Source organism: Meira miltonrushii (genome assembly GCF_003144205.1).
Source record: "Meira miltonrushii strain MCA 3882 unplaced genomic scaffold FA14scaffold_2, whole genome shotgun sequence".
Classification (NCBI taxonomy): Eukaryota; Fungi; Basidiomycota; class Exobasidiomycetes; order Exobasidiales; family Brachybasidiaceae; genus Meira; species Meira miltonrushii.
Window position 1 is genome coordinate 2,247,085 of NW_020289944.1, and position 19,082 is coordinate 2,266,166.

The 19,082-nt window shown below is 43.3% G+C and overlaps 9 protein-coding genes across 9 annotated transcripts; 4 read left to right on the forward strand and 5 right to left on the reverse strand.

Annotated features, from left to right (window-relative positions):
* Positions 1-71: 71 nt before the first annotated feature.
* FA14DRAFT_111658 (L domain-like protein) lies at positions 72-1,007 on the reverse strand (the record flags this gene model as incomplete). Its single annotated transcript, XM_025495952.1, has 1 exon — positions 72-1,007. A coding segment is annotated over one exon (936 nt), but the record flags the coding sequence as incomplete, so codon positions are not given.
* A 1,435-nt stretch (positions 1,008-2,442) lies between these two features.
* On the forward strand, positions 2,443-3,594 carry FA14DRAFT_172106 (uncharacterized protein; the record flags this gene model as incomplete). The annotated part of the gene is made up of 1 exon (XM_025500377.1): positions 2,443-3,594. Exon 1 carries the CDS (start codon positions 2,482-2,484, stop codon positions 3,592-3,594), a length of 1,113 nt encoding a protein of 370 aa, XP_025355772.1. The 5' UTR covers positions 2,443-2,481.
* Positions 3,595-3,602: 8 nt separating this feature from the next.
* FA14DRAFT_172107 (DUF1900-domain-containing protein) lies at positions 3,603-6,970 on the reverse strand. The gene has a single exon (XM_025500378.1). The coding sequence runs from the start codon at positions 6,931-6,933 to the stop codon at positions 3,799-3,801; it is 3,135 nt and encodes a 1,044-aa protein (XP_025355773.1). The 5' UTR covers positions 6,934-6,970; the 3' UTR covers positions 3,603-3,798.
* Positions 6,971-7,377: 407 nt separating this feature from the next.
* On the reverse strand, positions 7,378-9,033 carry FA14DRAFT_114751 (uncharacterized protein; the record flags this gene model as incomplete). The annotated part of the gene is made up of 3 exons (XM_025496072.1): positions 7,378-7,940; positions 8,397-8,496; positions 8,839-9,033. Coding segments are annotated over 3 exons (858 nt in total), but the record flags the coding sequence as incomplete, so codon positions are not given.
* Positions 9,034-10,663: 1,630 nt separating this feature from the next.
* Positions 10,664-11,410, forward strand: FA14DRAFT_178843 (21 kDa subunit of NADH dehydrogenase; the record flags this gene model as incomplete). Its single annotated transcript, XM_025500877.1, has 3 exons — positions 10,664-10,889; positions 10,966-11,089; positions 11,164-11,410. The coding sequence occupies 3 exons, from the start codon at positions 10,664-10,666 to the stop codon at positions 11,408-11,410; spliced, it is 597 nt and encodes a 198-aa protein (XP_025355775.1).
* Positions 11,411-11,630: 220 nt separating this feature from the next.
* FA14DRAFT_42637 (uncharacterized protein) lies at positions 11,631-12,544 on the forward strand. Its single transcript, XM_025502325.1, has 2 exons — positions 11,631-11,852; positions 12,028-12,544. Exons 1-2 carry the CDS (start codon positions 11,850-11,852, stop codon positions 12,418-12,420), a joined length of 396 nt encoding a protein of 131 aa, XP_025355776.1. The 5' UTR covers positions 11,631-11,849; the 3' UTR covers positions 12,421-12,544.
* Positions 12,545-14,065, reverse strand: FA14DRAFT_160604 (protein phosphatase 2A). The gene has a single exon (XM_025498749.1). It carries the CDS (start codon positions 13,587-13,589, stop codon positions 12,669-12,671), a length of 921 nt encoding a protein of 306 aa, XP_025355777.1. The 5' UTR covers positions 13,590-14,065; the 3' UTR covers positions 12,545-12,668.
* A 54-nt stretch (positions 14,066-14,119) lies between these two features.
* On the forward strand, positions 14,120-14,994 carry FA14DRAFT_189440 (uncharacterized protein). The gene is made up of 2 exons (XM_025501726.1): positions 14,120-14,539; positions 14,605-14,994. The coding sequence occupies exons 1-2, from the start codon at positions 14,300-14,302 to the stop codon at positions 14,878-14,880; spliced, it is 516 nt and encodes a 171-aa protein (XP_025355778.1). The 5' UTR covers positions 14,120-14,299; the 3' UTR covers positions 14,881-14,994.
* A 680-nt stretch (positions 14,995-15,674) lies between these two features.
* FA14DRAFT_160607 (uncharacterized protein) lies at positions 15,675-16,344 on the reverse strand (the record flags this gene model as incomplete). The annotated part of the gene is made up of 1 exon (XM_025498750.1): positions 15,675-16,344. A coding segment is annotated over exon 1 (650 nt), but the record flags the coding sequence as incomplete, so codon positions are not given.
* Between the last annotated feature and the right edge of the window lie 2,738 nt (positions 16,345-19,082).

Consider the following 19,082-nt stretch of genomic DNA (forward strand, 5'->3'; position numbering starts at 1 on the left):
ATGGCCATAAGTCTGATCGTATCTAAGCACATACACTCTGTTGACTTTATTAAATCAATCATAAATTCATTCTATCGTACAAAAGTTGCGTCAATTTGCTTGATTTGAGGCAAAGCTAATTTAACTTTGAAGCGATAATGAGCTCCTTCAGTTCTTTGTGCCGGATTGCCTTCCAGATAAACAGTATTGAGAGCAGGACATAAGCTCGGTCCTAATTGTTTCTCTAATTGATTGATCGTTGCGATTTGATTATCGTTTGCCCAAAATTCTTCAAGGTTTTTCAAATGGCCCACATTTTCGATCTCTTTGACCTTGTTCGCTCCAATATCAAGCGTGGTTAGCTTTACGTTGTTTTCTAACCCTTCAATACGTTCCAAACCGTTATGCGATAGGTACAATTCTTCCAGATTGTGTAATTTATCCAGGTTCTCTAACTTCGTGATGCGATTAGACTGTATCGATAAGATGCGTAGATTTGCCAATTCATCCAGACCTTCCAGCTTGGTGATCTTATTTTTACCCACCCAAAGCTCTTCCAGCTGTGTGAGATGACCGATATTCTCCAACGATCGTAATCGGTTACTACCCAATTCCAGACTTTTCAGTGTTAATCCCAACGGAGCTGCCAAATCGTCTGGTCTAACTTTGGCGATCTTATTTTGCACGAGATAAAGGGTATGCAACTTTGAAAGATGGCTTAGGTGTGAGATGTGTCGGATAGCATTGAACGATAGATCCAACGTTTCGAGGTTTGGACATCCTTTCAAAACTTCTCCATACGTTTTCTCCAAACTGTTATCGTACATGTCAAGCTCTTGCAGTTCATGCAGTGAGCCAATATCCTTTTCGGTGAATTTGCTGATTTCATTTTGACGTAGATGTAGTCGTTGCAATTTGACAAATTTTTCCAAAGGCATCTTCCGTAAAGATTTGGAAGTCAACCGTAAGTGTGTTAAATCGATCACATCTGTATCTTCTTCGAATGCTGACAATAGATCTGCATCATCAATCTCTCCATCATCATCATCTTGATGTTCGCCTGCTTCGCTTGCATTGTCTTCCTCTACCTCTTCTTCATCCGATTCTTCTCCTTCTTCTTTTGACTTTCCGTTTGTCTTTGTGCCATAGAATGGTGGAGGTGCACCAACTACTTGTACTTGCTTGCGTGGTGCAGGGGTAGATGAAGATGGTTCTGATGGTCCGGCTTCGTTGTCCTGTGATGTTGGCCCAGTCATTTTATATGATGGCTCTTCTTTGGAGTGAAAGGAGAAGGATCTTCATGTTAAACTTCGCATTTATTTGAACCTTATCGCGTGTTACATACACTGCAGGGGTGTGCGTGCAGTCAAATCGCGCTCAGTCAACTTTGAGCATGATAAGTTTGACTTAGCATCATCATGCTCAGCAATGAAAAAGGTCAAAGCTCGAGCTAAGAGTCGGATAATGGCACAGGCCCAATGTGCTCTCTCAATGATAATGTGGGGATAATGACGAGTTGTTTCGGAGATGTTGTTGTGGACTTAATAGATTGTGCATTGGAAAAACATCCTCACACGTGATGATCATCATATGAATAATACTCCCAACATTGACTGACTTTCACATCATTCAGCAATATTCAAAGCTTTCTTTAATGACACCTTCCCCGCAATCCTTTTTCACAAGACTAAAGCATTAACAAATCCGCTTCCTTTTAATCCTCCTAGCCCAGTTTTTCTAGCTTGAATTGAATGGTGGCGTGTTAAAATAAATGCAACAGCAGCATTGGAAATATGATCTAAGCTAGACCCTTTGTGCAGGAAAGAATGCGTGGATGTTTTTAAAGAGAGGGTTGGGAAAGTGTTTTAAAAGCCAACGAATGATATTTCTTCAAACAAAGATTGATAAAAAGATCACTGATTTGGATCGATCAGAAGATGCATAAGATCAGAGAGTGAGTAAAAGTCCATGGACACACATTCAAGGCCAGACCGTTAAGGAGCGAGCGTGTGAATAATCCCTCGGGCTTGTCTTACAATCGCCTACTTTCTAGACTTTTTCTCACACAAACCAGCACAAACGTGCGTTTAGGAAGAAGTTCAACCCAACGGGCAAATCTTCATAATGCGGGGTACTTCCCCCTCCCATTCATGCATGCGTGCGTATGTATATTGATAATACATACATGGCTTTTCGGAACATCCTTAGCACATATCCTGCATGTTTTATTTTTGTATATATGAGATAATCTTACAAGAATATTTGTCATAGAAAGCCCTTTAACTTTATACCTTTCTTTCTTTATGACTATCACACAAGATTCTGCCTAAAGACGCTATTGTAAGAACCTATTAGGGAAGTGATAATCTTGAGATTAGCCTTATCTTAATCTTTTCTCAGGTGGTGGCATATAGGGTGGCGGCTAGGAATATAAGGAAAGTAGGGGTAGCTATCTTAGCAAGGAGAACATACATACGACAAAAGATATTCCCTACAACAAAGATGTCAATCGAAGAATTAGAAGAAGCAAGAGCAACTTCTCCTTCTTCTTCTTATTCGTTCAACAGTCCTTCAACTTCACCAACATTAAACACAAATTCGAATTGGGATCAAACGACAAATGGTCATAGCAGGGAACATTCCGATTTAACTCGTGCCAATCTAGCAACATTGAATTGTCAACAAGGAACAGATGCAGAAAATGTTGCAATCTCAAATACAGAGACTGGTGAATGGAATACAGTATCAAGAGGACGAACGAATCGAAAAAGGTCAAATTCTACACAATCTTTCGTTTGTGTTGTTGCATGGTTGGTAAAGCCAGAAGATGATGATGTTCGAGGTAATGCATTGATGGAGCATATTCAACAAATACGAAGAAAGTATGATAATGCACATAGTAGATGGGAACCTCACGTTACCCTAATACCTCCTTTCCTTGTGCCTTTCGGTGTCGCAGAAGAAGGTTCGCAAGAGGAAATTGGTGAGAAAAACGCAGATGATGCAATTCGACAAATCACAGACCCATTCAAGACATTGGCAATCTTGAGCAAAAGGATCGAGGCAGTATGTGCAAGCTATTCATCACAATTGATTCATTTTGGGGAACTTTCTAAATTTAGTCTAAGACGATATGATACCTATCATCTTCGACCGAATCAAGAAGACGCATTAGGTACGTTGGAATTGGTCAACTTGCAAAATGCATTAGCAAACGTTTTACCGGAAGCACATGAATTTTCAAGAGGATCGATATCCAACATCAAAAGACGACAATCTCAACAACAGAAACCCTTACCGCCGCCACAACAGCAATCGCTATCGACTTCTGATCCTATCCCTTCCTCATTAAATGGAGGCGGTGCTAAATCGATGATTACTGATAACGCTTTCAAACCTCACTTAACCTTGGGTCAAGCACCCGGACCAATAAAGGCAGACGAGATCAACGTACTCGTTGAACCTTTACTATTGAATTCATCACAATCCGTCAATCGTATCGCAGGTCAATATACCGGACCTCTAATTGTCAAAATGGACAAAATTCAACTTTTCATAAAACCTATCAATCGAAGTGGTCCTTATGATATTTTTCAAGAATTCAATTTGCGGTAGCTGAGTAAACCTTTCTCCTCTATTCAGGTCTTCAAATCGTCATGTGTTTCCCGTTTCTTCATATAGCATTGTAGGATATACACGTTCATCCATACATTTCTCTTCCAGATCATCCAAATGTACATACTCTCAATCATACACGCATTTTTTCATCATCTTCATATGTACACAATCAAATTAAACCCTCTTCCCTTTGCATCACAATTAATCATCATCATCCCAATCGTCATTTTGTGGAGCACGTGCTGCTTGATTTTCGTTATGATTTGGATCTTTTTCTCCATCATTACCTTTTGCTTTATCAAAAATATCTTTGAACATCGCATCTTCTTTCTCTTTTTCCGTTAATTGTCGAATTGTTGGTCCTTTTGAAAGGCTTGATTGTTTGACTTGAGGTGGTGGTGCTTGAGATAATGCAGTCATATTTTCCGGCTGCAAAGATGTACGAGGCACTGGTTGGGCTACATCTTGACCTGATAGCCAAGATTCAATGTCCAAAAGTGGCTGTCGAATCAACACTGTTGGTGGGTATACATCATCTTGGAAGAATTCAGGTCGACTTCTAGGAACGTTCCAGGAGACACGTTGAAGGTCAGATTTGCAAACACGGAAAGCACTTGCCACTTCTACATTCCGTACGTCCAACATATCTTTGGGTAAAAATGTGACGCCCAATTGTGGATTCGCATGTTGAAATGACGGAAGTTGCGTAAAAATTTCTTTGGATTGTTGTTGGGCCATCGCTCTTGCTGTACTCGTTCCTGTTCCCGTATTGGCAGCCGCTGCTTCTGCATCCGGTTGAACTTCATAAGCGGAAACGATGCGTTCCCCTTTGCTCCACAAGTATAGGATATTTGTATCAGGATCATAGGAAGGGAATAAAACCGAAGGAGAAGCATCTAGATTATGCTTTGCAATCTCTTCAACACCCTCAAATCCACCAAGTCTGAACAGCTTGATTTGTCGCAAAGATCCAATCGTATGACCAATTGTGAGAAGGTATTCACCATCTACCCAAACACAACGGAACGAGCGTGGACTGTCGTGCGCAGCAATTGAAGCAAGCACTTCAGCTTTTGCACCCGCTCTCAAATCCAGAATGTAGGCTTTCTTGTCCTTTGCAGATACGGCCAAGACGCTTCCATCAGGGCTCCAACTTCCACTAAAGAGTCCTTGACCGGGTATGTCTATGCTTACGATTATAGATGTTGTCAGATCGATCAAATGTAGTTTACCTTCCCCGTCGGCTGGGAGAGCTGCAACTAGACCTTGTATGAATGGATGAGGTACCAATTCCGAAACCTTTCCGCTTCCAGGTAATTGAACTTCACTGATCGGCTTCACGTTACCGAGTTGTTCTGATGCAAATTCAATACCATTTTCACCTTCAACTGGTTCAGGGATACCCCAAAGGCGTACAGTTGCATCTGCAGCGATAGAAATGATCTGATCATCATTGAAAGGATCAAAGCAGAAATCAATTAATGGGGTTCCGTGATTCAAGCTTGGAAAGTGAAGCGGTAGTCGACCTGTACTCTCGATCGGATGCACGCCTAATCGACCACCAGGACCAGAGATAGGTAAAGCAAAGAAGCGACGTGAAATGGCAATCATGCGTGCATCAGGACTTCTTGAAATGTCCAACGAAGACAAATTCTGATAAGCTGAAATCAAAGGTGTACTACCGGCCATCGGTCTGCGAGACCAGTGTGTCTTTTCAGCGGGAAGGACAGCTTTTGTGGCTGCACCCTGAGATAAAGCTTTACTCGGATGTATCGCAGAGGTGTTCCTAGAAGGGGCAGGGAGGGCTGCATCTGATTTCTGCTTTGCATTGCTAGTCATCGGGACAGGTGACTTTGTTTCGGTTGACTTTTCAGTTTGAACTTGAATAGGTGCTGGAGATACCGAGCTTGAAGCCTTTTCACTACTGTCATTAGCTTGACTGATCGAAGCTGACGTGGTCTCGACACTTTTTGGGGCTTCCTCTTCTCTCACAACCTTGGTCGGAGCAGATACCTGCCTTTGCGTTCGTAGACTTGGATCCATTGAAACTTTCTCTAGCACAGCTTCTTTTCCTGCTTTCCATTCGTCTATACCCAAAGCGCCTGCCTTATCCGATCTGAGTACTGTATCAGGGTAAAGGTCGGCATGAAAGTCGATAAAGTTTCGTCTTGGAACTCGCACACTTGAAGGTACGATTGCATCAGAAGCACTTGCACCACCTGAAGTTGATCCAGTAGCAATGTACAATTTTGCAATCTCTCCTACAGTGACATCATTAGAGGCAGAAGGTGCAATTGCAGCAGAAGACGCAGAAAAGTCAATCGGGAAAACACCTTCGGCGAACGAAGCTCCTTGATCTTGTGATCCGACATCGATCCAACGAACACTTGAATCTCCTTTTGCTACTAGATATACGATCCCTCTATCGTACTCGCAAATCGGTTCGAAACCGGAAGAGGAAACGTCTAATGTGTTTCGCTTTAGTGGTTCTTTGCTATTCCGATGATCCCAAATCGCAACTTCTCTTTGACGCATTTGACTGAAACCGGTTGTCAAGAGTAGATGTGGAGTCTGTTCGTTGATAAAAGTGCATTTGATTGGTTTCACTTTTGAAGCATGAGCAGAAACGATCTCAGCTGCTGTATTGGATCCGCCTTGACGAGCATCCCATAGGTGAACAGTTGCATCTTTGCCCGAACCGGCAAGTAAGCTACCATCAACAGACCATTTGATATCGTATTGCGGTGTTCCTGCGTCCCAATGTGCAACATTCGTACCTGCCTTTACGTCCCACAGCTGTACAATGTTGCTTTGCAGGGAGCTAGATGCCAACAGTGATTGTACGTTTGGGTGAAATTGCAAGGATGTGACGCTTCCGCTTGTGCCAGCCTGTGATGATAAGCTGGTTTCTCCAGACGATTGTGCTGGCAATGCCACAGTACTCTGATCTGCACTTCCCTCCAATTCAGGCAAGTTGACATTTCTAACACTGATTGCACCAGATAAAGAACCAGCTGCAAGTAGTGTCCTGCCTTGATCCTCTTGCCATTTTGCTAGATCGAAATCTCCCAAAACACCTTGACAAATGCCATGAAGTAGAGGTGGTTGTTTTGCGTACTTTTTGGGTGCATTTGACGGTAGGACTAACAATGAATTCGGAGAAGTACTGGTTCGAGCAAATATATGTCCCGAAGCAGCCGTTACACCGATCACTCTTCCAATTCCACTATCCGGTACACTTCCAATTCCTAATTCTGTAAATCTTTCCAATGGTTTTGCTGTCGTTAATGTTGCATTTCTATAACGAGATACCTGACTGAAACGTGAAGGTGGCATCTTTGTCTAGGTTTTGAGGTAGTAAAGAAAAGAGAAGCAATGGAAGAATAATTAAGGTTGTTGTGTTTGCTGTGCCTGAACAATTAGTCGGAAATGCAGGGCGTCTCGCTGGCTCTTACCCCGGGAAGGCTGTACCCTTGCTTCTAATGTGGAGAGAAACAGCATGCTTTTGGTGATAGATACTACACACATCCTATTGACACAATCCTATAAAACACTTTTGTTTATGTATGTAAGAAAGACAAAGAAAGCATGGATGGCAAGGAGCAATTTTTTATCTATGCATGTTGTTGCATGTAAGTAGGTAATTAGAGAATCGTCAAGGGAACAAATACAAAAGAAAAAAGAGTCGATAAAAGACAAAATGCATGAAACCGAAAGCAGAGGAATAGACAGAAAATACACCGGGTTCTTGAGACAGTCTTGCCATCCTCCCAATCAACTGAGAATGGGTAAAAAGTTTCCCACAATCAAAGAAGGAAGATCAAAAATATCACGTTTGATGGAAAAGCATGCTGCACACTTTGTTGTTTGTCCTGTTGATGTTTTCAATGTGACGGGCATCATGATTGATTGGGCTGTATTCTCAAATGCATGCAAAGCAAACTTTTCCCAATATTCCAATATACTGGGCTTATCGAAGAATTCGTAAATATAACGTCCCATCAAGTATTCTTTCGACCATTGAGATAACATGCTGAACTCGTTGCCCACAACAACAATTTCACACGTTCTACGCCATACCACTGTTGGTGTACCGGAAAAAGAGATTAACTTCTCGAATTCCAAAATGGTACGTTGGATACTTCTCTCGACAAACACTTCATCATCTTCCGTTAACGGCATTTGCAGAGCGATAAGAGAAGGTCGAAAGATTGCCAAAGAACGCACGATTCGCAAAACTTCAGCTTTCTCCAAATTGGCTGTAGCATATTTGATCAAAAAGTGATAACCTTCCGTGTACGGGAAAGGCCTTGTTTTGTCACCATAAATATGCTTCACACGTTCTTTCCAAACTGCATCTGGTTTATGATCCAAGCCGGCAGCGGCAGCAGCAGCTGCGGCTTTGCTTGCTTGAACGTCTTGCTCTGATGCATTTGCCAATGCATGTCCATGTTGCTTTGCGTCCAAAACTGCACGACCGACAGCGTCCATCTGATTGTGAGATTGCGTGCCATCTTTCGGAGAAGGAACTTCCAAGGCATCATATGCTGCCACAGCGTCAGCTGCCGGTGTTGCTCCACCACCCATTGCACTCGTCGCATCAAGATGATGAAGTGGTTCAACCGCTTGAGAGGCAGAATCAGGGTAAGGATGTGAATTGCCAGGCGTACGAGAGGGATCACGCCAAGAAGGAATGTTACTGTTACTTGTTGTTTGTTGACTGGAGTATTGCCATGGCATACTATCGATACCCATATGAGAAAAAGCAGAAGTGTTTTGATATACATCTCCCATACCACCATTATCCGGCGTTTCATTAGAAGGTCCTGCTTGATTTTCTGGGCTACCACTTAGCCAAGTCGGATCAATGCCGTTGAGCATGCTCGATAAGATAGAATACTCCAACGAAGCATTTTCGCTGCCAAACACATTTTGAATACTTCCACTCTGTCCGGAAGCGGGAGAGTAGTCGTTTAAGCCATTATTGTAGATATCTGCATGACGTTGTTGATCGATATTGCCATCACCTAAAGGTCCGATAAAAGGTCCGATCTCGTTCGGAATGCCATTAGGTGGTGCAAAGGCAGCCATGTTTAGATTGTTTGGCGTTCCCCAATTCGGATTGGACATCGGAGGTGCATCAAACGGTAACGGAACAGGTGCAGGTTGATCTTGTTGAATGCTTACATCTCCATCATCATCTTGTGATTGGTCAAATGATTCATCGGCATTCTTGTTTACTGCTTTTCGTTGTTTTTCCTTTTTTAGCTCTAGCAATTCATCATCATCGAGTAAATATTTGGCCTTCTTTCTCGCACCATCCGTACAAGTGTCTGCTAGGCCCTTTTTCACACAACGTTCACAAGGTCGCGAATCGTCGCAAGTTAAATGTGCTTTTTGACAATGAGAACATGCCCGATTTGCTTTTCGTCTTCTTGCAGGTTTATCTTTTAATTCTGGGTCAGACTTTCCGTTAGCAGGCTGCAACGCCTTGGTCTTTGCAGCCGAGGTTGATGCGGAAGAGGATGAAGAAGATGAAGGCGATAATCGCGATGCTGCTGCCGTATTTGTGCTCCTGTTGCCATTCTTTGCACTTGTACTTGCTCCATTATTTCCTTTTGGCCGAGCTTTTGTGGCAGGAGTGGATGTGCTTGTTGGTTTGGAGTTTATCAAATCATCTCTGTTCAACGTTGTTCCGTTATTGTTCTTCAATTTTCCTTGTTCACGTTGAGCTGCCAAATGTTGCAAGACCGTTGCACCAGTTGAAGTAGCCCATTGAATCGGTTTGGATTCAATCTTAATACTTGACCTTGCAGGAGCAGTTGTTGTTGTTGGTGCTGGTTTAGAGGTTGAACCAGATGAGGATGCTTGTGACGCAGAAGGTTGAACAGCAGCGCTCATGACGAATCCGTTGCGATTGCGTTGGAGTAAGATTAAAGCAGCATTTGATTAATCGTTACACCAAAGGTGATGTTTGTTGTGCAACAAAAAGGTTCTTTAAAGATGATATGGTTGTGCAAGAAGTAGCTTTCATACGTTTGTGTTTTTCTGAATAATTGACCGGTTATGACAGAACCTGCAGGGCGAATGAATGATTCATGCATATATGCATTTCACTACGCGCCGAGGTAAGCTAGCCTGTCTGAAGAGAGAGAGAGCATTTATTCATTCAATCATACAGTCATCCTTCTTTACCGGCTATTCTGTCTTCCTTTTTCTGACCCTCCCACAATTCTTTCTAGAGAAAACATGGATACAACACATACATATATTGGCTGGGCGTAAGACTATTTCTTGACCACAACAATCGATCCTCTTTAATCAAAAATGCAGGGCTCAAATTATATTCATTTGTTTTACCCCGCTCGCCGAAAAAGACTAAAGACTAAAGGCCGATCAGTCTGAGTGCGCCAAATGGCTCTTTCTACTTCTTGGCGTAAAAAAAACAACACTGCTTTTCGAAATATGATGACGATGATTGCATTCTTGACACATTCTGCAATTCAGTTAATTCAGCCAACGGCTAGAATCAAAGAAAGAAAGTTCCGTCAGAAAAAAGCACGAAAGAGGGGAAAAGGGAATGGGCGTGAGAATTAAGCGGAGTTGATTCGCTGAAATAAGATGGGGTTGTAACCTTCCACAAAGAAAGCACATTATTCTCTGTCTGCCAAGTGATGTGTTCTTCAGCCGAAAACGTAACCTCATTGATCGTCGGAGAATATCAGCTGTCTACTAATCATTAGCTAAGTACTGGGCTACAAATTAGCCTTTCAACACAGCACCATTATACAATACCGTCCAGACCTTATCAGTTCCGTTGAGTTTGGTTAGAAGCTTTACAAATAGTCTTTGCGAACAAGATGATGATGATGAAGCACATCTGTAAATGCTCAAATCATAAAAAGTCACGTGCTAGAAAAGGACCAATGAGAGTTGCAGTGTTGCAAACCTACGCGCATGGCGCTGGCCTGAAGTGATCATTGGCTAGCGTTAGAAAGGGCACACACATACACACAATCATGGACGTGCATCCTTCTCCTCCATCTTACCATCACAATCAACAAAGATGTCATTCAGGGCTACTCGTACCCTATTGGAGGAGGGAAAACAATATGCTTCTTCTCACAAATACACATACGTAGAAGGAAAGACGCCTTTCTGGCGCAAATTCAGAGAATATATGGTGGTCAATCCAGAAATCTCTTCCGGTTTACCCGATCCAACAAAAAATCGTTATCCAACACCAGGATCTAGAACTGAACGTGCAGCTATTCCGCCATCAAGATCATCAGGTGAGCATTGAAGCGCTGTGTATTTTATGCAGAGCATTTATCCTGACGTTTTCTCTTGTTTGATTCTTTTTAACAGATGTCGCTGGTAATCTATACTACAATCGTGATTTCAGAAGGAAATATCCCAGAACAGAAATGATCACACAATCTCATTTGACACAATTATTGCTTGCAGCACCAAATGAAGATGGTACCAAAACGTGAGTATATAACAATGTGATCCAAGTTGTATTCCACGTACTAATCGATTCCATTCTTGCTTGCTTTATCACAGACTTGCCGCACCTGGTGAAGAATCCACCTCAACCTCTTTGACAAGACCGACTGATCTAATGGCACCTTCTGCATTCACACAAGTTTTAGCACAAGTTCATTCTCCTAGCAGCGGAGTAACCCATTATTCCGCTACAAACTTGCCGCCCAGACCACCATTCGTTGGACCTCAACATCTTCTCAAAAAGGCTCCAGGCGCAGTTCCACATGATCCTCATGCATATTATCCTGCAGAGAACTACAATTAGAGGATGAAGTTGGGAAGGCGGTTTCACATAGTAGATGTATTGATGCCCGACTAGAATAAATGAACGATTTCAAGAATTGGCATTATTGATCTGATTTGATGCGGAAGCTAAGTTTGCATAATCGGTGATGGATCATATTACTCTAGGTCATCTTTATCATCACACCGAAAGTTGATCCTTTATCATGTGTTTATCGGGCATCTTGTGCAATTGCTACCTCTCTAAGTCTTGATGATGATTAGCCCTACTCGTGCGTACATGCGTGTAGGCACTGGGCGCGTGCCTTTTTGAAGCTTGAATTTCCCGGTTAAATTTCTTGGAAAAAGTTGCTTACCGCGTAAAAGTCATCGCAGGATAAATCATTCGTTCTTGCACACAATCATACCCTTTCGATCAACTCGTCGTATCATCGTCATACGAACAGGATCAATCAATCATTATGGTGCGTTTCTATCCCAGCCGCTTAGAGAAGTAGGATTTGTACTGACGTTCTTTCTTCCCTCTCACTTCTTCAATCTTTCTTTGCTCCATCTGATCCTTGCCTGATACAAATTATCAATTCGTCATCCACCGTTTTGCCTTGTGCTTCTCTCTACCCTTCCGCCCCACACCAACAGATCATTCCAGTTCGTTGTTTCTCATGCGGAAAAGTGATTGGAGATAAATGGGACGCATACATTTCTCTGCTCGTACAAGGAGAAGAAGAAGGACCGGCTTTGACAAAATTGGGATTACAGAGATATTGCTGTAGACGAATGGTGCTGACGCATGTTGATTTGATCGAAAAGTTGTTGCATTACAACAGTGAGTACACAGCGAAGTGGATGGTTGATTCAACAATGCTCTCGTTACTCACACAAATCTTCCTCTTTCTTCCTCCCTTTGCACAGTCCACGAGAAGCGCTCTTCGGCAGCTGCTATGTAGGCAACCACCTCATCACCAAAAGATGAAAGGCAAAGCGGACTGTTCTCTACTGCTTTCGACTCATCCGCATCCTCTGTATTTCTAGGCACATTCTAATCACCATCTGATCTTCTTTCTTCTTTGCACATTCCTGCAGCTCAAAAGAAGCCTCGGGTTGCATCTACCGTTTCATCGGAAACGATCTATTCGAGGAAAATTAACAGACTCATTCTCTCTCTAAAGCAATGCGTTATCAGATGAAATGATGTGGTAAAAAAGATACAATTTTTTATATTTCACTTTGGGTAAACTCTAAGTGCTCGTCAGATTTTAATGCTATGTTTGCTTTTTCGATCACAAGAAATAGTCTGGTACCCTTCTTGATACCAATGGTTCGCCCGCACGAGGTGCAGGATCGAATTGCAAAAAGGTGTATTTTAGGTTTTCGTCAATTTCCATAATAGCAGCTTGATTTCCACATCTGTAACAATAATTTGGCGCACTGAAAATTGTTACTACATTCCGTTCTTGTGACCAATTGAAACCGTCCATGACCAATTGATGCGCCCGAGCGACGAGTGTTAGACCATTGTTGTGATTGAATGCTTCACTGATATCCTGTCCAAACGTATAACCTGCTCCACGTGGACTGATTCCCCATCCACATCGATCATCGGGATCGGACCATAACAGGTCACACATTGGTCCTTCGTGTGGCACTTCTTGAATACGATCGATAGAGCGAATATGATCAAGGGTATCGATGGAAGGCGAAAGACCTCCATGCAAGCAAAAGATTTGATCATCAATCAATGCGGTCAAAGGAAGGTAATCGAACAAATCTGTGAAATATTTCCAAACGTTTGCGTTTCCGTATTTGCGCAAGCATTCATCGTAGAATCCGTATACTTGAGTGATTTGACGAGATTCGTGATTACCACGAAGGATGGTGACTCGATCGCGATATCGTACTTTGAGTGCAACCAACAAAGTAACAGTTTCAACGGAATAATAACCTCTATCGACGTAATCACCCATAAAGAGGTAATTCGTATCGGGTGAATTTCCTCCGATTCTGAATAATTCGGAAAGATCATGGAACTGTCCATGGATATCACCACAAACGGTGACAGGGCATCGGACAGGTTGTACGTTTGATTCATCCAATAAGATCTCCCTTGCCTTATCGCACAATCTTTTCACGTCATTCTCTGACAATTGTTTGCAATCGCTCAAATGGGCGATCCATTGATCTTGTTCTGAAACGTCGACCATTGTTGTTGGTGTGTAGGATGAGTGTGTTTATTCGTCTCCTCTTTTGGAACTGTGTTGATACAGAAGTATATGGAGAATGCTCTTGTATTTCGTGATGCCGGCGTAAAAAGGTCTTCTATATGTGTCAACCAGGCGCGAGGTATGTCTAAATCGACTTGGTTACCGTATGATTGCAGTTGTGCCAGATGTGGTTTCTTTTGTCCTTATGGCGATGGCGTAAGATAGATGGTAAAGAGGTGTAAAGATGACCAAATGTCTGTCCGAGTCGTGCCTCATTGCACATGAAGCGACGTAAGGCTTAGCCTGTGTGTGTTGGGCTTGATTGATACATGCCTGCGTGTATACACCGTGCGCGCGCCAATTTGCTCTGTGCAAGTGCTTTTCAAAATCTACCTTTCTCTTTGGCTCAAGAAGGAAGCATTCATTGGCGTATGTACCCACCCACAAGGCCTACTTCATTTTCCACAAATGCACAAAACAAGAAGAATCGACCACGCGTATTGCACGAGATTAAATATACATTATTGTATTGTTTTTGCAATTTTGTATTCATTCCCGGTTAGCGGCTTCTGTAGAGTGTATTCGTTCATTCATTACGCGCTGGCTTGTTAGATCGATAGAGCGGGCGTAATAGACGAAGAATCGCATATGATCATCGCCAATGCTATCCTTATCACGATCGTTACCTAAAAGAGGCCAATCGCACAATAATGGTCGCAGGATTAGCACGTATCGCTCTAAGGTCCACGCCTTTGCGTGCGGCAACAACTTCATCCAACAAGATGACCATCACACGCTCATTACATTCTTCCAGCATAATGCGTGCCGAAGTGGTAGACAAAGATCCTCAATTGGGTGACTATCCTCAATTCGAGCCAAGAAGCACACAGAGTCGTCGTGATGATCCAAGATATTGGGACAGACAGGAGAAGCGAAACTTTGGCGAGACTGTGAGTGAAGAGAACCAATCTTCATACAAAACTCCTCACTAACCATTTAACCCCTCTCTTATCAGCTTCATGAACAAGACGATGTTTTGGGTGTTTGGGCTCCTGATTTGCACGAAGGTGTTAAACCTGCTTCAGCTGTTCGTCAACTCTTGTTGGCCGCAAGTTTGTTTGCCAGCTTTGGCGGTTTGGTCTACATTAGCTTACCCGATCGTCCAGCCGTTCCAAGAACTTATCCTCGTGATGGACTAGCAAACGAATTGGGCGGAGCACAACAAGCAGCCCTTGCAGAAGGAGCATTTGACAAACAAGAGGAAGAGGAAAGCGGTGAAGATGATGAGTAAAAGTGCGATACACCATAGCCTATCAGTGAATGGGCTCGGCTTCAATATAATATCTTCAAAACGATAATTGTGCATGCGATTGGTAATTGTGCGATTTGTAAGGCTACAGTGTATAAGATGCGTTTCCATGTGCAAATGCAGGGCAGGGGAAGGGGATTAAGTCTACTATAGTACATTTTTGTAATCACACGTCAGACAAGCTGCTGCTTTCACTAGATTGTCGAGCGCTTCTTCGGAAAAGTTCTTCTCTAGATGAAGAAGCTGACATTCTTGGACGCATATCTGGCTTGGCCCGGCTTGGTGGGAGGGAAGAAATCTCGTCCAAGCTCATGTTACGAGCTTGAGATAAAGTCGTCTTTCCAGGAACACCTTCCGAAAGTCCTGACTTTCTCTTCCTTTTGACTGCTATTCTCGGTCTCCATTCTTCATCTTCGACTTGTTCAATATCTCCTCCTTTCCTGCTATTCTTTTTGTTTGTTTGTGGAGCTTTACGCTTTCTGCTTCCCGCTTCCGTACTGCCAGCTTTGCCTCCACGTCCACCACGAGATCCTTTACCGCGGGTGGCTTTTCTCGGAGCTGATTCTTGCGGCTCTTCTTCTTCAATGTTGGCTTCAGCTTGCACTGCATCTTTCCTAACAATCGGTCTTGACCTCTTTCCCATCTCTTTACCGACCATACCCTCAGAAACGCCGTCCAGCGCTCTGTTTTCTCCATCGTCATCTTCATGATCGTTGTTATCATCATCGGAAAGAGCTACAGGATCATCTTGACCTCCTCTTCGTGAATTTCTCTTGTCAGACGCTTTTTTGCTTTCACGGAAATTGGTAATCACTTGTTGCAATCTAGAGCTACCATAGGCAGGTCTTTGTCTTCCAGCGTAAATACCACTGGACCCATTCCCGAGATCGAAGAAATTGCCTCCGTCCAAAGTGCCTTGCGTTCTACGACTTCTTCGATTTTGTTCTTCGATCGCAGGGATCAAATAATGATCAGTCTTTTCACGATCCCAACGAAGGTATTCGTTGAAAAAGCTTCTCAAGCTATCCAAATCCGGAAGACCCCATTGAAAAGCTTCTTCTGAACTATCGACAACAGGTTCGTAATATGCATTCAAAACATTCTCATCAGGCCAATTATCGTTCAAATGCACTTTATTACGCAACGTTCTCTTGATTCGTTTTAAAGTTGTGTTGCACGTATCTCTCGGAGTGTCTTGTCCCATTTGAACTTTTAACCACCAGTCCCTGAATTGAACCAAACCGTCATCTCCAATAAAGTTTGACAGTATTTCCATTGCCAAAACAGGACCAACACCTTCTAGTCCATCGGTATAATCACTTCCTAGCAAATAAGCCAATTGTACTAGCTTGGTTCGATCCATACCTAAATCGTGCTGAAGGTCCGATAATTTGTAACATTCGACAAACTTTTTATTGTTGAACATGTTCTTGTAGATAAAAGTGCCTCCAAAGAGAAACACATCCGAATCATCGGTGATGATACCGTCTGCTAGACCAATCGAAACGAGCTCAGCACATTGGGCTTCTGCTTCCATTGGCGCCGTGATATAAGGCAAGCCAAAGAGCCTCAACATCAGTTGAATCTCTTTTGCCATTTGAATCGTAACATCACCTTCATTACGACGTGTAGCAGCATGTTCGCTTCGAAGTTTGTTCACTTCATCTTGCACTTCTTGACGAACTTCATGAAATCCTCTTCCTTTTGCACGACTCAAGAAGCTGATAAATTCATCTTGATCGCCTTCCATATGTTCTAGATCTGCTTCGTCCTGCGCTTCCATAGCTTCAAGCTCTGCCGCTGTCGGAAGTGGGAAACCATCTGGACCAAGCACGACCTCATCTTCTGCTTCAGGAGAAGTTGATCGCGATGACCAATCTGGTGAGTATTGTGGTTGAGGTGAAGCTTGTCCGTCCGAGAGATATGTATCTGGCTGCATAACATCTTTGGCAATCACGTCAGGCACATCACCTTCCTCTTCTGCCATTGACACGAGATTGTCAAACTCCACATCATCTTGTGTATTGCTAGTGGTATTTGCATTACCTAGTGAGACATCATCGATATCAATAGGGTCATGATCATCTTGAGCAGCCTGTTGATGTCGTAGGCCTCTCTCAGGTGAGTGGGACGGGGATGCTTCCTTAGATGGAAGATCTTCTTCAGAGAGGAAAGGCGAATCAATTTTGGATGATTCGGCCTGAGACGCCTGGGAAGGGGAATCTGTAGGTATGCTTATCACATCTGGAGCGTTTTCATCCTTTGGTGTTGGGATGCTTTCGATCGTGGAAGGGACCTTCTGCGGTGAGAATTGCTCTTGCACCTGCTCTACAGATGGAGATAGAGATCGCTTCGGCGATATATCTGCATCTTGCTCCGTTTGAGGTGGTATGGGCAATTCTTCTCGCTGAGATGTCTCATCATTCCCGTAGCTCTGATCGCCCTTCTTCTCCTCGGTGACAGCATCAGTAGGCCTGTCTACAAATTCCACTACCTTCAATGTATTGCCTTCTTCATCTTGCTTTTCGCTCATTTTCTTCTGGGTAACGATGTCATCCTTTGGCCCAAAGCTTGGTGAGATAGCCTCAAGATCATTGAGGTCGCCATGCTCTGAATCATCGGATATTGAGATCGCTATTTGGGCGGCTTTGGGAGATTTGTGACTTGGCTGCGATTCCACCTTTTCTTCCTCATCAGTATGACTTTCATCTTCATCCCATCTCATCTTGGTCAAAAGCTTAGGATTCAGTCTCTCCGGATATCCTTCCTTATCGTACATACGAAATCCCAAGCCTCCTCTAGTTTTGGTAGCCCGTCCAGCAGACGATTCCTCTTCCGGTGGTGATTGAGGTTGAGCTGAAATTGAACTCAATAGGTTCTTGCCCTTTGCAGGAGATCGTGACATCCTCAAATCTTCGGTAGTACCACTCTGTTTGGATGCATCTTTCAGTACGTCTTTGTAGAATGAGCTATAATCGTTTGCAGCAAAGCCATGGGTATCAACGTCGTCCAATTCCAGTTCTTCTTCCTCTCCTTCTGAATTTTGAGCGTCTTGAGCGGATTCATGAAGTGCTTTCGATAGATCTTGGGCCTCATCAAGGTCAAGCTGATCTTCTTCTACCTCGCCAGTAGACACAGAATCTTCTTCCAAATCCGAATCGTTATCAGAACTTTCTGCTCCAATTCTTTCGAGATCAAATTCATCTTGTCGGAAAAGTCCATTACCGTTTCGTTTGCCAGCGGTCTTGCGAGAAGAGCTTCCTGCCTGCATCTTGGAAAGCTCTTCTTCCATCAACTCCCGATCATCAACGATACCTTTCTCTTTAGCTTTTTCCTTTGCCAATTCACGAGCTCTGCGTTGCAGCAACTCCCTTGCTACATTCTTTCGGGCCATTGGATCATTCGGGTTGGCTTGAAGTATCTCTTGCGGTATATCGTTGATCGCCTTAGGCTGAGAGGCCACATCTTCATCGACCGATACGTCTTCCAGATCAATCTCCTCATCGGTATTTCGTCTCTCGTAGTCATCTTCTGCCGTTGTTGCTGAGGCAGAATCACCATCAACGCTGATTGCTTTCTCTTGCGTGGTACCAACATCCCTCACACCCAAGATGAATCCGGCTTGATCTCCTTTGTTCTTGATCAAGACATATTCTCGATTTCTGGCACCTGCTACTCGGATGGGAACCTTGATGTGTGCATCACCAATTTCGTCAGTCACTTCCAACACCTTTTGAGTGAGCTCGTTACGTGTTTTAAGACCAGCAATCTGAGCTCTTGAGAAATCGATCGGAGTAGGTGAAGAGGCCAACATTGCTTGAAGACGTTTATAAGAAGTACCACGAGAAGCAGCTCGCAAATCACCAACCAATTCATATTGCAATTCTGTCGGCAAGGAACGAAAGAAGTCCGAATCTAGATCCATATCCGTTGGCTGGATGGAGGATAGTAAGGATCGCAGCTCTCCTTCTGTTGCAAACCGAATATCGGGTCTTTTGCCACCTCCGCGAGCATTACGTGCAGCGGCACTATTCTCAGCAGTAACAGTTGCCATATCCCTTTCTAGAGCAGGTAGAGCATAAGGATCCTTGTGCCACTGATCTCGCTTCTTCTTTCTTGCTTCTTCGCTTTCTTTCTCTTTTCCACGAGAATTTGATGTATTGATGCTACCATCGTCAATAGCA

Coding starts and splice junctions, on each gene's coding strand:
- FA14DRAFT_160604 (XM_025498749.1), bottom strand. CDS start 13,589: ATGGTCGACGTTTCAGAACAAGATCAATGGATCGCCCATTTGAGCGAT.
- FA14DRAFT_172107 (XM_025500378.1), bottom strand. CDS start 6,933: ATGCCACCTTCACGTTTCAGTCAGGTATCTCGTTATAGAAATGCAACA.
- FA14DRAFT_189440 (XM_025501726.1), top strand. CDS start 14,300: ATGGTCGCAGGATTAGCACGTATCGCTCTAAGGTCCACGCCTTTGCGT. Junction 14,540..14,604: donor AGCGAAACTTTGGCGAGACT/GTGAGTGAAGAG, acceptor CTCTCTTATCAG/CTTCATGAACAAGACGATGT.